General features: G+C 42.5%; 1 protein-coding gene across 2 annotated transcripts in view; it reads right to left on the bottom strand.

Moving 5' to 3' along the window:
- The window catches only part of SPECC1L (sperm antigen with calponin homology and coiled-coil domains 1 like), a gene marked incomplete at both ends in the record, with an annotated part of 92,780 nt that overhangs the window by 20,809 nt on the left and 49,443 nt on the right, over positions 1 to 22,528 (bottom strand). For both annotated transcript variants that reach the window (XM_079717192.1, XM_079717193.1), the window contains 3 exons: positions 14,414 to 14,516; positions 16,662 to 16,818; positions 19,273 to 19,356. In XM_079717192.1, coding sequence (XP_079573318.1) covers positions 14,414 to 14,516; positions 16,662 to 16,818; positions 19,273 to 19,356 — 344 coding nt within the window. The remainder of the gene's footprint in view (positions 1 to 14,413; positions 14,517 to 16,661; positions 16,819 to 19,272; positions 19,357 to 22,528) is intronic.

Below are 22,528 nucleotides of genomic sequence, written 5' to 3'. Positions count from 1 at the left end.
GAATAGAAGGGAGCTTTCTCAACCTGATTAAGGCCATCAACAAAACCTGGAGCTAATGGTACACTTAATGGTAAAAGACTGAATGCCTTCCCCCTAAGATAGGTATCAGCAAACTATGACCCTCTTGCCTATTTTGACTAAAATTTAGGCACGCCTATTTATTTATGTATTGACTTATGGCTAATTTCAAGGTACAATGGCAGAGTTGAATAGTTGCAACAGAGACCTATGACCCACAGAGTCTAAAATATTTACTGTTAGGCCTTTAAGTAAAACTCTACTGACCCCTGCCTAAGACCAGTAACAAGACAGGGATATCTGCTTCTATTCAATAATGTACTGTAGTTTCTAGCCAGTACAATAAGGAAAGAAAAAGGAATAAAAGGCATCTAGATTATAAAGGAAGAATTAAAACTGTCTTTAGTCGCAGATGGCAAAATTGTCTATGTAGAAAATATGATGGAATTCATATTTTTTCCATTTTTCATTAAGTACTAGTTACCTAGTACTTATAACCCAGAAAGCCTCCTGTGACCTCCTAAAAGGTTAACCATTATTGTGACACATATTAGACTAATCTTGCCAACTTCTGGGGTTTCAAGCAACCCAAGATTGTTAACAACCTCATACATGTCTTTTGATGAATGCACGTACACACTCTGGTTGAGATATACCTGAGAGTGAAACTGCTTGCTCATATGATATATGAATAGTCAACTTCAGCAAACACTTCCAAATAGTTCTCCAAAATGGCTGGAACATTTTCCAACCCCATCAGCAAGGTCTAAGTGTTCTTATTCTGCTTCTTTCCCAACACTAGGCATTATCAGCTTTTTGAATTAGGCATTCTGTGTCTAATCTGCTGTAGCATCACCTCATTGTGGTTTTAATTTGTATTTCCCTGATGATTAATGACGCTGGGCATTTTTTCAGCTGTTTATTACCGGCCATTGGATATCCTTTTTTATGAAGTGCTTGTGAAGTCTTCCTATTGGGTAGTACAAGTCCTCCAGCTTTGTTTTCCAAGACTGCCCGGGCTATCTATCCAAGTGGGTTTCCATATAAATGTTAATCAGCTGGTCAATTTCCATTAAAAAAAATAAAGAAAACCCTGCTGATATTCTGATTGGGATTACATTTACTTTATAGATTATCTGCTCTTCCAATCAATGAACTTATTAGCACATCATGCCATTTACTTAGGTCTTCTTTAACTTCTTACAATGATATTTTATATTCTTCTGTTCTATACATCTTGCATTAGATTCATTCCTATGTACTTGAATTTTAAAATGTTAATAAAAATGAAATCTTTAAAAAATTTTTGTTTGATTCTTATGTTTATATCTGCATCTTTGTTAGATTTTCTATATCATAATTGTGTCTGTAAATAAACAGTTTTCTATCTTTCTTTCCAATCATTACACTTTTTATTTCTTTTTCTGCCTTACTGCCCTAGCTAGGACTTTCAGTACAACATTGAAGAGAAGTGAGAGCAGTCTTCTTGCTTTCCTCGTTTCTGACAAAAAGCTCTTGATGTCACAATTAAGACTGATGTCTTGTCTACTATTTTTTTCTAGATACCTTTTATCAGAGTAAGGAAAGCAGCTTCTATTCCTAACTTGTTAGTAATTTGTTCCTTTAAAAAAAAATTAAACAGTGAAACAGCTGCTGAATTTTATCAAATGCTTTTTCTGCATCTACTGATCATACCTATCCTTTCATTTTGAGACCTTACTCTGAAGGATTTTAATTCTTTGAAATTTTTTGAGACTTGCTACATAAGGCTCAGCATATGGCCCATTTTGATCAACATTCTGTGGCCAACTGGAAGGAATGGGTAATCTGCAGTTGTCTGGTGCAGCATTTTATAGCTGTCAGTCAGGACAAATTGGTTAACTGTGTTACTCCAATCTTCTATAGCTTTACGAAATTTCTGTTTGCTTCTACTAGTTACTGAGAGAGGTGTGTTAAAACCTCCAAATATGACTGAGAGACTGTCTTTCTCTCCTTTCAGTTCTGTCAGTTTTGCTTTATGTTCTTTGGGGCTATGTTATCAGGCACATATGAGTTTAGGATATGTCTTTCCCAAGACTGCCTTGACCACTGCAGTTGTTGTTATTTTTGTTTTGATCCTTTTATCATAATGAAGTGCCATCTTATCTTTAGTAATATTTCCTTTTTAAAAAAAAATTTATTTATTTATTTACTTTTGGCTGCTCTGGGTCTTCGTTGCTGCGCACGGGCTTTCTCTAGTTGCAGTGAGAGGGGGCTACTCTCTTCGTTGCGGTGCGTGGCTTCTCATTGCGGTGGCTTCTCTTGTTGCGGAGCATAGGCTCTAGGTGCACAGGCTTCAGTAGTTGTAGCATGCAGGCTCAGTAGTTGTGGCTGGTGGGCTCTAGAGTGCAGGCTCAGTAGTTGTGGTGCACAGGCTTAGTTGCTCCACGACATGTGGGATCTTTCTGGACCAGGGCTTGAACCCCTGTCTGTTGCATTGGCAGGCGGATTCTTAACCACTGCACCACCAGGGAAATCCCTAGTAATATTTCTTTCTGTGACAAGTACTTTGTCTGATGTTAGTATAGATCTCCCAACTTTGATTAGTGCTTGCATAGTATCTTTCCCATTCTTTCATCTTCTTCAGTCTTTCCAGTTAAAGGATGGTTCTTATATGCAAAACAGCATTGGGTTTGTTTTTTATAATCTGAAAATCTTGGTCTTTTAACTGTAATACTCAGTCCATGTATGTATAATGCAATTGTAATATACCTGGGTTTAAATTTACTTCTGTACCCTTATGCTTTGTTCCTTTTCTCTCCTTTCCTGCCTTCTTTTGGATTGAGTATTTATTATTACTCCTTTCCCCCTCTATTAGCCTCTTAATTTTCCATTTTTTATTATTGTTTTAGTTGTTACCAATATATAATTTCTAGCAGTCACATTAAAACAGTAAGACATATAATATTAATATATTTTATTCAATCTAATATATTAAAATATGATCATTTCAATATGTATCAATATTTTTAAATGGGTTGTTTTACATCCTTTTTCCCCCATACTAAGTCTTCAAAATCTGATGTGTGTTTTATAATCACAGCACATCTCAATTTGGACTGGCCACATTTGAAGTGCTTGATAATCACATGCAGCCAATGGCCACTGTATCAGACAGTGCAGCCCTAGAGACTTATGGTAGGTGACCCTTAACTCACTAATATATACCATAAATTCAGAATTTTATAACTTTCTGGACAATACAAGGACCTTACAACATGTTAATGACATTTACCTTTCTACCAACCTCTGGAGCCATTTTTGTTTTATATTTTAAAACTAAATACATCATTAAACAAGACATTTTTATTATACTGCAGTCAATATTCATTTATACTTACCCATATACTTATTTCTCCCACTGCTCTTTATGCCTTCCTATAATTTTGTTTCCCTATGGGATTATTTTCTTTCTGCTCAAAGAATTTCCTTTTTTCTTTCAGAGTGGGCCTGTTGGTGATAAATTATGTTTTTGTCCATCTATGGAGAAGTTGCCAGTCTTATCAGTACTCTTTTGAAGCTAATACCTTTTCTCTCTATTTTATGATTTTTCTCATTGACTTTCATTTGTGGCAGTTTTAGTAGGACACTCCTGTCCTTCCCTCTCCTCCTAGGGCTCCAACTACACACGTGTTAAATCTTCTACTGTGTCCCACATCTATGACACCTTCTTACGTACTTTTTCAACCTTTCATCTCTCAGTGCTTCATTGTGGATATTTTTAACTGATCAACCCTACAGTTCACAAATTTGTATTGTATCTAGTGTGCTGTTAAATGCATGTATTGGAATTCCTAATTTCAGCTGTTGTATTTTTTTAATTCTAAAATTTCCATCTGATTCTATTTTATAGATTCCATTTCTCTGGTAAAATTTTCTTTCTCTTCATCTATTTTCTTGAACACATTAATCAGTTATTTTAAAGGCCTAATCTAAGTATCTGGATCACCTGAAGTTTCTCCCTATATTACTTATTATTTCCCTTGATTTTCAGTCATTTGATCATGTTTACTGGCACGACGTATTTCTGATGGACTGAGAGACACTGGGTATCAGAATATAAGGGGCTGGATGGTGCCATCTCCCTGCAGAAAGGTTTTAAGTTTCTTCTGGCAGCTGAACACCTCGATGTAGCAGGTGAAAGTTCTGATGCTGAATTTCAAGCTGGCCTTTTCCAGTTAACCTTTATCTGTAAGGCACAGTTCTTTTGAGGGCTCTACTGAACTCCCAGGATGTCTGCCAGGGTCACTCCTCCTTGGCTGGTCTTGAACTCTTGGTTTTTTTCTTCCTGGTACCAGGAGAACAAAAGCCATGCTGAAGTCTCTATCCTCTCAGCAGCAGATTTCTGCTGAAGTTCTCCAGGTCCACCTCCACGCATCTTAGCATGCGACAAATACCTTGAGGACAAGAGCTAAGTCAAATGTTGAGTTCACTACTCTGAGACTGTCTTCTCCCTGGGATTTAGGACTCTTAAATCTCTGTTGCCTTAGTAGCTCCAAATTCAGATTTTAGTTTCCCTCCTCAGTGACTCTGAAACAAGCTCTGGACCACTGCTTTCTGTTTGGTCTCTGACGCATGCCAGGAGCTGGCAAATGCTCCAAGGGTTGAAAAAGGCAGTGTAAACAGAAGCTCAACTCAGTGTGATCTCTTTCTCCCTGCAATCTTGGCTCCTGCCAAATTTGTCCCAGCTGCCTTCATTAGTCCCCAGTGCCTTCACAGACATATATATATATATTTGCATTTTAAACAAAATAGTTCTCAGCAGAGTTTGATCTGATAACCTATCATAACCATACACAGAAGTCCATATTGAGTTTTAATTACTAATGCATATTTCACTGACTAGTCCACAAGCTTCCAGAAACAGGAACTCCTTTCTATTTCCTGATTTCTCCTTCAATGCCCAGCACACTACCTGACACAGAACTTAGTATGTATTTGATAAATTAATTTCTATATTAGGAAATATTGCTAGAAAGCAAGTAAAGCATAGCACATAAAAACATCACTTTTAAACCATTCAAGTCCATCAATTCTTCTGATTCCATTAACCTCCACTAAGAAATGTACAATCTTTCCTCCTTTGGCCCAAGCACTAATGAGCAAATCCCTCAATAAAACTGTGCATTCTTAATGTTATTTGAGATTACATTACCTCAGGCAGTACTAAAAGCTTTTGCCCATTTATTAAAACTATTTTGTACTAGATTAAGTGATTTCATTATCCTTTGGATTAACTAATCCATCTCTAGGCCTGGTATTTTATCAGAAAACAATGAGATTTCAAAGTAAAGCTCTCTTAAATTAACCTTTAGAGGCTCCTTGATTGTGTTCAGTTAGGTTTTCCCAGAGCAAGAAAACAACAGTACAACAGAAGCTGTTAAATATAAAATTTAGAACCAAAGAAAAGTATACTGAAAGTACGAGTTATTTTCCTTATTACCTGGTTAGTCTCATACCATCAATCTTACATTGTTAATCCCTAAAGAAACAGTCAAAGAACTGGAGTAGCTGCCTCTGGGAAGCAGAATTTACAGAGGTGATGGTATAGGACAGCGGAGCGTCACTTCTCTCCATAAGCACTAAAGAACTATTAGAGGTATCTATATATTTGAATTAATTAAAAAACACAATTATAGGGCTTCCCTGGTGGCTCAGTGGTTAAGAATCCGCCTGCCAATGCAGGGGACATGGATTCAAGCCCCGGTCTGGGAAGATCCCACATGCTGTGGAGCAACTAAGCCCACACGCCACAACTACTGAGCCTGTGGTCTAGAGTCTGCGAGCCACAACTACTGAGCCCATGTGCCACAACTACTTAAGCCCGTGTGCTTAGAGCCCATGCTCCGCAACAAGAGAGGCCACAACAGTGAGAAGCCCACACACCACAACGAAGAGTAGTCCCTGCTCGCCACAACTAGAGAATGCCCGCGTGCAGCAACGAAGACCCAATGCAGCCAAAAATAAACAAATAAAAAAAAATTAAAAAAACCCCACAATTGTATACAAGCTGAGGCACTGATTAAAAAAGAAGAAAGACTCAATCCTTAAAGCAATAGTTCTGAAGGCTGTCTGTGATGTCACAGACTCATGGCTCAGCCTTGAGGGAGTCACTGATCCTGGCAGGGGTTCAGGCCCACATCTGTAAACCTGACAGTTAACTTAGATCGTCAAGTCCCCTTCAAAGGTAATATTCTAGTATTCTAAAACTTCAGTGAATAATTGGTGGCAGGGCGCAATTTAAAAGAGAAAAATGTATTTGTCAGATAAAAGGCCAACTCACAAGGGCTTGTTTTATAATGGATGGTTAATGAAATTACAGTGATTAGTACAATTATTTTAGGATGACTCTTAAGAGAGTTAGCGGAAGATGATATGAGTATTAGGGAATCTATCTCTGTTGATTAGACAGTTCCTACGACATAAAGCACGCGCAGTCCCAGCACTAACGATGCACTTGGGGCCTGAGAGTGCAGAATGTGCTAAGTGTCACGTAACAGCTCCTGCTCTAGTGAGCCAGTCCAGTGTCACAGCCTGCCCTCTCCTGCTGATTGTGGGAAGTCAGAGACCAAAGACTGGTCCCACACTGCTGGCTTCAAGGAGGGGTACGCACATCCATACTTACAGCTAGATAAGGAAAGGGCTCTGGCACTTCTTACGTGGCTCTTGACAAATTAAGAGCTCTATCAGATATATCTTTCAGCTTAAAAAGATTATGCATATAAAATTATGTCCAATTTTAACTCACAGACCTTGAAATAAAAGAACCAGCATCCTATCTACTTTTAAACAGCAAAACAGATACCAGTCTCACAGGAAACAAAAGCCAGACAAACAAAAAAGCCATACATAGACATCATTACAAAAGTGTCCACAGGAAGTAAGGAAGGGGGGAAATGAGTTTGTAGCACAGACCGCCCAATGTATAAAAAGGTTTTTCTTTATGAATGGCTAACCATTCTGTTTTGCATTATATTTCCTCTTGCATTTTATGTACCCAGTAAACAAAAAAAAAATTAAAATTATTAATTGAGCATCTTAAGGAATTGATTTGTGTGTGTGTTTTTTTAACTTAATACAATGTACCTTAAAATCACAGAATCAGAGAATTTAAGTGGAGGGAACCAAGAGACATTAGTTAAATCATTGATTTAATGCTTAAATTACCTCAATCAACTTGGTTACTTAATTTTTTTTTTTTTTGCGCGGTACGCGGACCTCTCACCGTTGTGGCCTCTCCCGTTGCGGAGCACAGCCTCCGGACGCGCAGGCTCAGCGGCCATGGCTCACGGGCCCAGCCGCCCTGCGGCATGTGGGATCTTCCCGGACCGGGGCACGAACCTGTGTCCCCTGCATCGGCAGGCGGACTCTCAACCACTGCGCCACCAGGGAAGCCCTGGTTACTTAATTTTTAATCAACTTGCTACATGGCAAAATTCCATAATCAAGGGGGAGGTACTTTCTAATTATCTAAAATTACTCAATTTAAGGGTAATGGTCTAGGAAAATTTAAAGCTTATGTTACAAGATGACATGCAATAACATAGAAAAATAATACTTTTAAAATCCGTTAAACACATAGCATATGCTAGAAATGTGCACAACTGCCTCACTTAAGCTTCCATTTTACAGAGGAGGAAACTGAGGCCCAGAGAGTCTAAGTAATTTGCAAAAGGTCACACGTAAGAGGCAGAGCTGACATTCAAACCTTATCTGACACTCAAGTCCAAGGTCTTAATCACGACTCTATGTGTGATTCTCACAGCATGGTCTATGGATCAAGTGCAATGCCTGTAAAAACGCAGATTCCAGAGTCTCCCAATGCACCTCTCAAATTATAAATCTTGAGGGTTGGTTCTCAGGAATCTGCACTTTTCCCACAATCTTCACAGGTTTTTGTATACAAGCCTGCGAACCACTGTTCTAAAAATGAACCTCCAAGGTATCCCATGACATTCAACATATAGGTTCAGACAGTCATTCAGCTCTGCCACGTGCAGGGCCTTCTGCTGGACGCTGGGAGGCAAAGACAGGCCCTTCTAAGGAGCTCACAGTCTAGAAAGGAAGACACACACACAAACTGACAACTTCAGTATCCTTGGGATATACCATGTGGGGTTCTGTAACACAGGGAAAATGAATTACAGCTACAAAGACACACCCTCCCCTAAAAAAAAAACATGCCTTGATATACAGAAAGCACTCTGCCCTGGACTGGGTTCAAGTCAAGGAAGAACTAGGCTCCCGGGGCTCTGGGAGGAGGGGGTGCACATTAGGGATGAACCCTTGCGGGGGCGGAGCAGAGCAAAGGCAACGTTGCACAGATGCTGACTTCGAAGCTGAAGGAGCAGACACTCCCCAGATGGAGGGGGTGAAGTGACAGGATGGGGGGCACCAGTGGCCAAGGTGTGATTGTGGAGAAGCTGATAAGACTACACAGGGGCCAGATCAACTGTAAGGGGTCTTGTTCTCCACACCAAGGATTTGAGGCTTTAACCAAACGGCAAAGGAGAAGCAGCTTAAAGAGAAATAACCAGATCACAATTTCAAACCACTTTGGCAGCCAAGTAAAAGACAGACAGGAGGGTGAGAAAATTACTTATGTCCATGTAAAGACTTCGTACGCAGTGTGCACAGCAGCATCGTATGTAATGGCCACGACGACCAGACGGCGTCAGCAGATGATGGGACGACAACAGGTGGTCCACAAGGTGGAATACTGTTCAGTCGTAAAAGGAGTGACACGTGGAGAACATGCTACAACATGGGTGAACCGTGAAAACATTATGCTCAATGAAAGAGGAAGCCACAGAGAACCACACGCTGTATAATTCCAGTGCCATGAAATGCCCAGAACAGGCACGTCTATGGAGACAGGAAGTAGATCCGTGGCTACCTACAGCAAATGGGGAGGGATTGCTAACAGGTACAAGATTTCTTTTCAGATTGATGAAAATTCTCTAAAACTAATTGTGGTGATGGTTGCACAACTCTGTGAAGACACTAAAACGTACATTTTTAAATGGGTGAACTGTATCTTATGTGCAGTATAGCCCAATAAAAAATGATGTTAAAGAAAAAAATGTAAAGGGTTGGGCAATACTGATTTATGCTCGAGATTTCAGTCCTCGATCAAATTAGGAGCCACAGCATTGATATTCTTGCTACTTGGCAAAGCTGAGAGCATCAGTTTTACCCCTGCTTTCAGGTATGGAGGACTGAAGTCTTTTAGGATGGAGTTTTATGTCTGGCATCTTTCACTTAGCATAATATTTTTAAGATTCATCCACGTTGTAGCATGTATCAAAACTTCTAATCCATGAACAAAGGATCTTTCCATTTACTTAGATTTTAATTTCTTTCACAATGTTTGTAGTTTCCAGTGTACAAGCCTTGTATCCCCTTGGTTAAATTTATTTCTAAGTCTTTTATTCTTTATTTTTATTTTATAGTGGAGTATAGTTGATTAACAATGTTGTGTTAGTTTCAGGTGTAAAGTGATTCAGTTATACATATAAATGCATCTATTCTTTTTCAAATTCTTTTCCCATTTAGGTTATTACAGAATATTGAGCAGGGGTCCCTGTGCTATACAGTAGGTCCTTGCTGGTTATCTATTTTAAATATAGCAGTGTTTACATGTCAATCCCAAACTCCCAGTCTATCTCTCCCTCCCACCCTTCCCCCCTGGTAACGTAGGTTTGTTTTCTAAGTCTGTGAGTCTGTTTCTGTTTTGTAGTAAGTTCATTTGTATCATTTTTTAAGATTCCACATATAAGCGACACCATATATTTGTCTTCCTCTGACTTACTTCACTAAGTATGATAACCTCCAGGTCCATCCATGTTGCTGCAAACAGCATTATTTCACTCTTTTTAATGGCTGATAACATGCAATCGTACATACGTACCACATCTTCTTTACCCGCTCATCTGTTGATGGACACCTAGGTTGCCTCCATGTCTCAGCAACTGTAAACAGCGCTGCAATGAACACTGGGGTGCATGTATCCTTTCAAACCATGCTTTTCTCCGGATATGTTAATATTATGTTATTATTATTTTTGGCCGCACCTCGCAGAACACAGGATCTTAGTTCCCCCACCAGGGACCAGGGATCAAACCCATGCCCCCTGCAGTGGAAGTGAGGAGTCTTAACCACTGGACCACCAGGGAATTCCCCCAGATATATTATTCTTTATGATGCTATTATAAATGGAAATGTTGTCTTAATTTCATTTTCAGAGTTTCATTGCTAGTATAGAGAAATTCAACTGATTTTTATATTGACCTTGTATCCTGAAACTCTGCTGGATTTGTTTAGTAGCTCCAAAGGTTTTTATGTGAATTCTTGAAGGTTTTCTAGATAGCAATCATGTCATCTGCAAATAGACACAGTTTTACTTCTTTTCTTTTTTTTGCGGTACGTGGGCCTCTCACTGTTGTGGCCTCTCCCGTTGCAGAGCACAGGCTCCGGACACGCAGGCTCAGTGGTCATGGCTCACGGGCCCAGCCGCTCCGTGGCATGTGGGATCCTCCCGGACCGGGGCACGAACTCGTGTCCCCTGCATCGGCAGGCAGACTCTCAACCACTGCGCCACCAGGGAAGCCCCCTACTTCTTCCTCTTCAATGCCTTTTTTTCTTTCTCTTGCCCAGCTGCCCTAGCGAGAACTTCCAATAAAATGTCAATAGAGGGCTTCCCTGGTGGTGCAGTGGTTGAGAGTCTGCAAAAAAAAAAAAAAAAAAAATGTCAATAGAAATGGTGAGAGTGGGCATCCTTTCCTGTTCCTGATCTTGGGGGACAAGCACCTAGTCTTACCATTAAGTATGATGGTAGCTGTGGGTTTTCACAGATACCCTTTATCAGCTTGAGAAAGTTCCCTTCTATTCCTAGTTTGTTGAGTGTTTTTTTTTTTTTATCATGAATGGGTTTTGAATTTTGTCAAACACTTTTTCTGCACCGAGATGATATTGTGTTTTTTTCCCTTTATTCCACAACATGGTGTATTACTTTAATTTTCATATGTTGAACCAACTTTGCATTCCTGGGATAAATCCAACTTGGTCATGGTGCACAATTCCTTTTATTTGCTGCTGGATTCTGTTTCTCTGTATATTTTATTGAGGATTTTTGCATAAGAAATATTGGTCTGTAGATTTCTTGTGATGTCTTTTTCTGGCTTTGTTATCAGGGTATTACTGGACTCACAGAATGAATTAGGAAATGTTCTCTATTCTATTTTTGGAAGAGTTTGAGAAAGACTGCTGTTAATTCTTCTTTTAAACATCTGGTAGAATTTACCAGTGAAGCCATCAGGCCCTGGGCTTTTCTTTGTTGAAAGTTTTTTTTTTTTTTTTTTGCGGTACGCGGGCCTCTCACTGTTGTGGCCTCTCCCATTGCGGAGCACAGGCTCCGGACATGCAGGCTCAGTGGTCATGGCTCACAGGCCCAGCCGCTCCCCGGCATGTGGGATCTTCCCGGACCGGGGCACAAACCTGTGTCCCCTGCATTGGCAGGCGGACTCTCAACCACTGCGCCACCAGGGAAGCCCCGTTGAAAGTTTTTTGATCACTAATTCTGTTTCTTTAGTTGCTATACGTCTACTCAGATTTTCTTTCTTTTTAAAGATTTTTTTTTGATGTGGACCATTTTTAAAGTCTTTATTGAATTTTTTGGTTACAATATTGCTTCTGTTTTATGTTTTGTTTTTATGGCGGCGAGGAATATGGGATCTTAGCTCCCTGACCAGGGATCGAAACCGTACCCCCTGCGCTGGAAGGTGAAGTCTTTAACCACTGGACCACCAGGGAAGTCCCAGATTTTCCTTCTTCTTGAGTTAATTTTTTAAATTAATTAATTAATATTTTTGGCTGCATTGGGTCTTCGTTGCTGCGCACCTGCTTTCTCTAGTTGCAGCAAGTGGGTGGGCTTGCTGTGGTGGGCTGGCTTCTCATTTCAGTGGCTTCTCTTGTTGCAGAGCACGGGTTCTAGGCATGCGGGCTTCAGTAATTGCGGCGCATGGGCTCAGTAGTTGTGGCGCACGGGCTTAGTTGCTCCAAGGCATGTGGGATCTTCTGGACCAGGGCTCAAACCCGTGTCCCCTGCATTGGCACGTGGATTCTTAACCACTGTGCCACCAGGCAAGTCCTTGAGTTAATTTTTATAGTTTGTGTATTTCGAGGTATTTGTCAAATTCATCTACGTTAAACAATTTGTTGGTATACTGTTCACAGTATTCCCTTTTAATCCCTTTCATTTCTATAAGGTCATTAGTAATGTCCTCTCCTTTATTCCTGATTCTAGTAATTTTAGTCTCCTCTTTTTTTTTTTCCTTTGTCAATCTAGGTAAAGATTTGTAGATTTGCTGATCTTTTCAAAGAACAAACTTCTGGTGTCACTGATGTTCTCTACTGATTCTTCTATCTCCTTTATTTCTGCTCTGACCTTTATTATTTCCTTCCTCTGACTGCTTTAGGCTTAGTCTGCTCTTCTTTTTCTACTTTCTTCAGGTTGACGGTTAGATCATTGATTTGAGATTTTTCTTCTTCTTTTTTCTTTTTATCTTTTGGCCACACCGCACAGCATGTGGGATCTTAGTACCCCGACCAGGGATCAAACCCACACCCCCTGCACTGGAAGAGCGGGGTCTTAACCACTGGACCGCGAGGGAAGTCCTGAGATTCTTCTTCTTTATAAAGGTAGGTGTTCACAGCTATAAATTTCCCTGAGAGCTGCTTTTCAGCATCTCCCATAGTTTTGTTATGTTATGTTGTGAATTTTCCTTCAGTTATTAACTTCTAATTTCATTCCATTGTGACCAGAAAAGATACTTTGTGCAATTTCAATCTTTTAAAATTTATGAAGATTTGTTTTATTCCTCAACATACAGCCTATCCTGAATGTTCTACGTGCACCTGAGAAGAATACATACTTTGCTGTTGTTGGATAGAGTGTTCAACAGATGTCTCACAGGTCTAATTAGTATATAGTTCATGTATATAGTATATGGTTCAAATCTTCTATGTCCTTGCTAGGTTCTTCTATCTAGCTGTATCCCAATCATTTACTTCTTTTTTCTTTTTTTTTTTTGGGCTAAGCAATTATTTTATAAGTGTACAGTTCAGTGGCATTAAGTACATTCACATGGTTGTGCAACCATCACCGGCATCCATTTCCAGAACTTTCTTCATCTTGAAAACTGAAACTCTGTACCCTTTAAACAATAAATCCCCATTACTCCCTGCCCCCAGCCCCTGGCAACCACCATTCTACTTTCAGTCTCTATGAATGTGACTATTCTACGGAGTTCATATAAGTGGAATCCTATAATATTTGTACTTCTGTGTATGGCCCATTTCATTTAGCATAATGTCATGGAAGCAACCTAAATGTCCATCGACAGATGAATGGATAAAGATGCGGTACATATATATGATAGAATACTACTCAGCCATAAAAAAGAATGAAATAATGCTATTTGCAGCAACATGGACATAAGAGATTATCATATTAAGTGAAGTACGTCACAGACAAGTATCATGATATCACTTATGTGTGGAATCTAAAAAAATGATACAAATGAACTTATTTACAAAACAGAAACAGACTCACAGACATATAAAAACAAACTTACTGTTACCAGAAGGGATACAGTATGTGTGTGTTGTGGGGGGGGGATAAATTAGGAGTTTGGGATTAGCAGATACTAACTACTATATATAAAATAGATAAACAACAAGGTCCTGCTACATAGCAAGGGGAACCATATTCAATGTCTCATAGTGACCTATAATGGAAAAGAATCTGAAAAAGAATAGAAATATATATATATATGTATAAATGAATCACTTTGTTATACACCTAAAACTAACACATCATAAATTAACTACACTTCAGTTCTTAAAAAAGGGTTAATAAAAAAAAGAGAGAGAGAAAGAGAGAGAGACTGACAGGGCAAGAAAGGAGAGGCTATAAAACAGTCCAGATGTGAAATGACAGGGCACAAAGACAGCCCAGTGGGAAGGGGAAAAAGCTAAGAGAAAACTTTAAACATATCAATGATAAGTAAAATCTTAATTTAAAGTAAAATAAATATATTTTCACTCTTAGTCCAGATGAGGCCTTAACAAAAGCAATTAACTGGGACTTAAATAAAGTGCTACAACAGCTGAACAAGAATATTATAAAGGTTAGCTACTCTGGAAAGGTAAGAAACTTATTTCATCCAAGGGATACTCCACCACGTTCAGGGTAGACCTGGAACCCAGTGCAGGACTCGTCACTGCTCAGGTGAGCTGCGCCATCAGCACCTGGCGTGGCAGCTGCTCCCCTGGGACAAAAGAACCATGGGGCTACCTGATAGCCTTCGGTTTTCTTCTGACACCACTTCAGCAAGGCGTTCCTCTTGGATCCTCCATATTCTCTTGCCAATGCCGAGAGAGGGTCCTTCCTTTCTTCCCTGATAAGTGAAAATAAGGAACCCAAGTTGAAATATTTCTTATTTGAGCACCCTTCTAAACCAGAAATCCAACAAACACAACAGAACATTTGAACAGAACAAACGCACACTCGGAGGCATCCAATGGCATGATGTACCTTCACCCGTTGGATTTTGCCTGTCAATTTTTATGGGTCCCACAGACCCACCACCATCAGGGGGCTCTGCCATCTGTAGGGGGCTCTACTCATCAGCCACATGGAAACTGGCAAAGATTCAGCACCACTGCATCTTGGGTTCCTTATTTTCACTTAGGGAAGAAAGGAAGGACCCTCTCTTGGCACAGCACCACTGTGCCAGGCCATGTGCATGTGCTGGGCAGGGCGCAGTGAGCAACACAGAGACCCTGCCTCTCAAGGAACTTCAGAGTTTACTACAGGACAGACCAACTACAGAAGCTTGGCGGGGGGAGGAAATCAATGGCTATACATTACTCATTTCTTAAAATTATATGGAGGGAACTTTAGAGCACTGTCAACTGCCTTGGAGGCAGAATAAATATCCTGCCCCAGACCAGACACTGAATCAAAAAAGATTTTGTGATCACCCTGGCAATGGAGCAGGGGAGGCATACAACCCACTCCTCCAGTACCCAATCCTTCCTTCCAGAAACTATTCTAGAAGCAGAACAGAATACCAAGGAGCACTCTGTAAAACAACCTGTTCCTTGACAAGCAGCACACTCTTAAAAGCCTGGTCTAATTTTTAGTGATGACTGCACAAGTGGAGATTCTAGCCCTACGACCCATACACTTAACAGTCCAGTAACTGTCCGAGAGGTTATGATGTTATAGGTGGCTTACTATTATTCTGTCCATATTCATCCTACAAAGTATGGTAGGAAATCAAAGAGCACACATGTAGAACTGAAGCTTTTCCAAGTGAGAGGTGCACTGAAATAGCACCAATTTTTATTTAGAACCAAAAGTAAAATATGAAAATATTTCAACTTGCAGTTAGACTGCTGTCTTGAAGAAATATACTTTTATGTTCGTGTACCTGCCCACCAGATTGCTGCCCTGATTTAAAGGGTTCAAAGAAGTTTGTTTTAACACCACTGATAGCAGGAAATGAGAACGAAGATAAGGTGAGATATGTGAATGAAAACAAAAGGGCAAGCCAAAAAAAGCCCTAAAAACCTCTATTATGCTCAAAATAAAAGTAACTACTACAATCACTGTAAAAGGTTTCCTCTAGTTCACACAGGCCATTTTGTTATAGAAACAGCTTAAAAAGCATCAAAGACGAGTAAAGTCTATGGGCACAATGAGAAGCTGCAGCAAAGAGCCTCCTAGAGCAGAGGGTGCTCTCCTGTAACACCTTCACTGTAAGGTAAGGAAGCTAAGGCCAGGAGACACCTTGTGGAGGCTCACAACTTCTAAGAGGGGTACCAGGAAGAGTGGGGGCCCTGCCCACCAGCACGGACAAGGCTCCCCCAGGCTTGGCCAGGGCGGCATGAGCCGCACTCTCCACTGCACCCGACCTGCCTGACCCGCACTGAGTACGGGACCACTCTTCTAAGAGGCGGTCCCCGAGAGGCAGGGTTTTTAAAGTGAGCATATAATTTGAGTCTGAGACACCAAATATTCCACTTTTACTCAAACTTGTAAGTCAGTATACAGTAAAGTTCTGAAACCCACTCCCATCCCTCCTTCAGTTCGTGTTCAGCCTTCCTGCCCACTCACTGGAGTCACTGACCCTGCCAGTAACGCTCACCTTCCTCCCGGTCCACCACCCTCAAGGCCTCGCTCGAGTTCCCCTCTTCCAGCCTCCCCAACACTCCATCAACACCCTATTTTCACTAAACTTACTTTTGTACTCAGCTGTTCTCTACTTGAAAAAACCAAAACCAAAAAACCCCACAAAAAACAAAAACACCAGCTGCTTGGGGAAAATAATTATCTCTTTTACTTTGCTTTACTTTTTTACTTTCAAATCATCTTTCCCAATTCTAGGCATAGAAGACTAGATCAGAAAACACTAAGTAACACATAAAGAATGAAAATACATCAGTGCTCGAATGTCATTACTTTATAACCTGATCATTTAATTTCAAAAGGCCAGGAACAGCAGGCATGAAATGCACCAATACTAACTGTCCTCTACCTTATCCGACTTCGAGTGGTGGGGGTCACGGAGGCCGTGGGGGAGGAGGACAGGGACAGCTGTGGCGACGTGGCACCAATGGCCATGAGCGAGGCAGGAGACGCGCCCTCAGGTGCAGAGACATCTCGCTTCATCTCTTCACTGCTTCGTCTGGACACTGAGTGTGAGAAACAGCCATTATGCAATTTATAGCAAAAACATTTTAAGCTGAGTTCTTGAGACATCTTCTTCAGCAGGTCCCCAAAAGAGCAGAAATTATCATACAGGAGGAAAACCTAACATTCTCTTTAACTTACTGATAACTTGAAAGGTTTTTTTTTTCCATTTTAAAAAACTGTAGGGGGCTTCCCTGGTGGCGCAGTGGTTGAGAATCTGCCTGCCAATGCAGGGGACACGGGTTCGAGCCCTGGTCTGGGAAGATCCCACATGCCGCGGAGCAACTAGGCCCGTGAGCCACAACTACTGAGCTTGCGCGTCTGGAGCCTGTGCTCCGCAATAAGAGAGGCCGCGACAGTGAGAGGTCCGCGCACCGCGATGAAGAGTGGCCCCCGCTCTCCACAACTAGAGAAAGCCCTCGCACAGAAACGAAGACCCAACACAGCCAAAAATAAAAATAAATTAAAACAAACAAACAAACAAAACAAAAAAAACTGTAAAAAAGGTACAGTTGTTGAAATATGCACAGAAGCCCACATTCCCTGAAGGCAAGGAGTGTGTCTCATCCACCCTTAACACTCAAAGCACCCACCTGGCTCACAGTGAGTCCCCCGCAAACCTGCGTTCAACTACAAACACGACCAAAGCCAAAGGCTAATGAAAGCAACATTCACTCTCAACCAAAATCAACACAACCCTTCTGAACATGGCCAAAAACACTGTTGAAGAGACAGAAAGGAAGGATACTTTGTTACAGGGCCACACTTAATTCTGGGTCAAGATTTTTTTTTTGGCTGCCTTGGGTCTTTGGTGCTGCGCGTGGGCTTTCTCTAGTTGCGGCGAGCGGGGGCTACTCTTTGTTGTGGTGCACAGGCTTCTCATTGCAATGGCTTCTCTTGTTGCAGAGCAAGGGTTCTAGGCGTGCGGGCTTCAGTAGTTGAGGCGCATGGGCTTAGCTGCTCCACGGCATGTGGGATCTTCCCGGACCAGGGATAGAACCCATGTCCCATGCATTAGCAGGCGGATTCTTAACCACTGCGCCACCAGGGAAGTCCCAAGCCACGTTTTAAAAAACATGAATCAACGAAACAGAAAAGCAAAAGGTGTCGTGTCAAGTCAACTACCGAGAGATAAGAACAATCAGGAAAGTCCTATTTTGAAAGCGTAAGGCACTACGCCTTGCTGGAATTACGAAAGTCCTGAGAACTGGGAGGTGGAAGCAGCCATTGCAGCCGTTGAAAACGGAGCCACAATAGAAGCGGCTTTCTGGCCACGATGACGTGAGACGCGGGACAAGGTTCCTGACCTCAGAGTCTCTCACCTCAGATGATGCTGGATGCGAGGGAGCCATTACTGCATCATCCTGGGCTGGCTGTAATGCAATCGTGCCAAACACCAGTAATTTCCCCCGGATGACTGGAACTGCACCCTTTCATTGGCTAAACGTCTCTTGATGATTTTAGGATAGCCACAGCAGACTATAACTCGGCAACAGCTAAGAGGTGTGTTTAAAGATCGAGAGGAGACATGCTTTCTCCTATTACAAGATCTTATCAGAATGATCCACTTGCGTATTTGACATAATTTTATAATTATTCTGCCTTTTCCTTTCAATGTCAGATCTCTGTTTGCCTTAAATCGGCAGTTTCTTTTAAGTGGTATGCTAGGAAATTGGATGAGAACACCTTTGATAATTTTATATCAAACAGAGGGAACAGACTGAGAAAGAATTGGAAGAACTCTGTTACAGGAAAAGGCTCTGGATCTGGGCTTTGGGGGTGGTGATTTTGGCTGGACTTCCCACTGATTTAAAGACCCAGCTAAGATGTATAAAAACTGTACTAACTTAAATCCACATACAAGTGGGACATTAACCACAGGAGGCAGGGTTATAGGAATCTCTCCTTTCCTAGTCCAATTTCTAGTTGAGCTATTAAGGGTTAAAAAAAAAGGCCACAAGGGGAAAATAATATGAACACTGATAAATTGAAGAGTTAGCTCTAGGAGACCGAAAAAGTAAGCCCATCAAATTCATCATTGTAAAATGGCTATAACACTGGAAAAATCTGGCTTCTGGAGAACTTTTGGTGTGCTCTGAAATAACCCTTCAAAAACAGTCATGACACATCTTGGGATACATATTTTAACCTTTCACAGTTACGCAACTTTGTATGAACCTATATTTTCAGTATATCTTCTAACCCACTCTAGGCACTTAATGAACACCTGTTAAGTGAATGGAACTATCTAGCTCTTATTTTTTATTTTTTAAATCAGGGCCACGACATGTGATTTCTATGAAATGTGTAAGATACAATAGGGGAAATTCAGAGTGAAAAACAATCAACGAAAGAGGCAAGTAAGGTTAAATAAACCTAAAGAGAAAGTACTTGGTACCATCACTAAAACTTCTGGAAGAATCTTTTTAAAAGAAATTTCAGATAAAAAGTATTACCTGAGATGGTCTTGGCACTTTCCATGGCAGGTACTCTCGGCAGAGAAGCAGGTCGGCTGGTTGAAGATGTTCTTAGTAGATGCTCTGCACAGGATGGAAAGTGTCACAGTAAAGAGACCTGACCCTGAACTTCAAGAGGCAAAGGCAGCAGGAAGATGAGTTTTGCTCCCTATGCCCCTGAGGCTCGTCTGTCCCTCCTTCCCATCCAGGGCACCTCAACGGCTCCCCACAGAGTCCCTTATACAAAACAACTCCCATAGACAAGGACCAAGGGAAAACATCTCATTCAACTTTTATTTCTAGGGATGAGACATGCAACACATATGAACACTTCTAAACCACCGACTGCTACTTACCTCTGATGCAATTCAACCAAAATTCCAAGATCCCCCACTGCATCTAGGTCTAAAAGTACAAACTAAATCAAAGCCTTGCCCTGTGTGCCTACAGTTAGTGGAGGAGCCATACGTGTCTACAACCAGAGACAAGTCAGGATGGAAACTGGAATAAGAGAATGATAAAGCACTATCAAGCCACAGAGAGGGATTTCCCTGGTGGCACAGTGGTTAAGACTCTGTGCTCCCAATGCAGGGGGCCCGGGTTCGATCCTTGGCCCGGGAACTAGATCCCACTTGCATGCTGCAACTAAGAGTTCACAACTAAGGAGCCGGCAAGCTGCAACTAAGACCCGGTTCAACCAACCAAATAAATAAATAAATAAAAAGAAAAGAGCTATCAAGCCACAGAGGCAGAAGCCATTTGCTTCGACTTCAGGCATCGGGAAGCCTTCAGCAGCATAATGACATGGATTTGTCTGTCAGACGGCTGGCTTCACTAGTGGAGAACAGGGCTGGGGAACAGTATTCAGCCAGACGACATTCAGAGCAGAGGTAGAAGGACATTCAAGTTAGAGGACAATAAATCCCAGCGTGGCTGAACCACGGGGCAGGTGGGGAACAGAGAGGGCAGCAGGGGGATAGCTCTAAAGCGGGGATGTGGCTAACTGACAAGAGCCTCACTGCCTGGCATGTGGACTTCAGTCTGAGGGCAGCGAGGACCCTCAGGAGGGACACAACCAGATCCTGCCTCCCCGTTAAGGGCACAGCTCTGCCTGTTCTCGCTGAACACAGGCTGGGTTGGAGTCTCTGCGGTTCCCCGAGCCCTGGCACAGTGGTTCCCTCGCCCCCTCAGCCCGGCCAAATTCACCAGCCTTTGGGCCCAGTCTGACACCCCTTCCTCAGCACCTGCTCCCCACAATGGGTGCCCCAGACACAGGCCAGCCCACCTCTGACCTCGGTGACGAGCCCAGCGAGGCTGTCACCAGGCCAGGACGACAGGCAAGGAAGGCTGGACATGTTCCGCCTGGTCCGGTGTGTCAGGGACATGTGATGGGGCTGGGCTGAGTGAAGACAGTTAGTCCTATCTGAGAGCAAACACACTCGACGGGGAAAGGCGGGATCAACCAGACACCAGTCAAACAGCCCCGTCAGCACTTCGTTTTAAGAATTAACAATTTAAAAACTACTCCCTCTCAGAATATCATGATGTCAAAAGTAATGGCCTATCACAGTATCTTTCAAGGAGAGCACATCTTTCATGCCAAAATGTGTTTTCTAAGCGTGTGAGGACTGTGTGGTTGTGATCACACAGCACTCTGGAGGGATGCTCCAGAAGACAGGACTCACACAGCCCATAGCTACTATGCCTTTCTTATCCTGAACCAACAAAGCCTCGGTGCAGAGCCCACCAGCAAGCATCGGTCAAAATTCTGAACCCTGTGGTGCTTACACTCGTCTTCACAGGAAGAGCACATTATGCACAAAGACTGACTGACAAAGCAAAGTTCGTGGAACATGGAAAGAGTAGGAAATAGGAGTCAACATTTTAAATTTAGTCCAAATGTCCACTTCACAGTTACGAAACTGGTCATGTCCCTGAAGCCTTCATCTCCCAAAGAACACGGCACATGAGGAGGGACGGGTTATAGAGACACACGGGTCAGAACAAGGAGGGTGCCAGCCGAGAGCAAGCGAGAGGCGCTCCATCTCCGTCTCTGCCACTGGGCACATGGAAGGCGCGCGACTGAGGCACGGTGCACGGACCTGTCGCCCACCCAGTGCAGCCTGCTCTCACTGCATGTCTAAGGATCCAAATCTGTCTCAACTCAGTAGACAGTCCCTGGCACAGGCCAATGCTGCCCTTCTGAGAAGGTACAAAAAGGCACTGTTCAGAGGCACCTTCTAATGGGCAAAGTGCTGCCTGCTGCTCCGGGTGGTGTTCTCACTGCTGCCCGCGACACCAGCCACGGAACGAGCACATGCCCCTCTGCTGCTGCAGCAGCGGCTAGATTACAGCTTCACGTCAAACTGCCGGTGAATCCCTCTTTGGGAAATAAGATTAGTGTGTCACAATCAGATGTGGCAGGCAGGAGAGAGCTGACGTTACAGTAATCAGGTCTACTCTATTGCCATATGGAGCTATTCTTGTCTTTAATCCATTCATTAAACAAAAACCACTTGGGTGTCCATGACTTGCCAGGCAAAGGTCAGAGAAAGGAGGAAAGAAGGCAGCAACTTGCCCTCCTGGAACTCGGAGTCTACGGCGAAAGCCAGACATTTCAAAAATCGCTGTGCGTGAGGGATGCAGGAAAGAAGCAGTACAAGGGGCTCTGGGAACACAGCAGGGGACGTGACCTGCTCTTGAGAGGAGGTCCGGAAAGGCCTCCTCGGGAAACAACATCTCAGTTAAGACTAGAAGGATAATTAATAGCTTTTATACGGGCAAAGGAGAGCGTGTTCCCAGCACAGTGTTCAGCAGACACCAAAGGAAATCTAGGACAGCAGTGCTGTGAGGGCTGGCGAGGCTGGAAGGCCAAAGCAGGCCAGGCTGAAGAGTGTGGCCTTCACCCACTGGCAACATGGAGACAGTGACGGTGTCTCGGGTGGACATCCTTCCAGCTGCAGGGTGTGGGAGGGCAACAGTGCATGCAGGGTGATGAGTTATACCCAGAGCAGAGAGCAGACAGCCTGGACGCAGGTGGTACCAGGGGAGATGGGAGAAGTACATGGATTCAAGGGCTCTTCAATGAGGCAGAATCAACCCACTTGCTGACCACCTGGAAATGGTGGAGATAGAAAGGAGGTTCCACATACAGAGATAAGAGAGAAGAAGAGGACTCTGGGAGGGAAAGAGATGAGGACACATGCAATTTGAGGACCCGATGAGATATCCAGGGAAAGATGTGGAGTGCAGGTTT

The sequence above is a fragment of the Hyperoodon ampullatus genome (genome assembly GCF_949752795.1).
Source record: "Hyperoodon ampullatus genome assembly, chromosome: 13".
Lineage (NCBI taxonomy): Eukaryota > Metazoa > Chordata > Mammalia > Artiodactyla > Ziphiidae > Hyperoodon > Hyperoodon ampullatus.
This window is presented reverse-complemented; position numbering and strand designations above follow the sequence as displayed.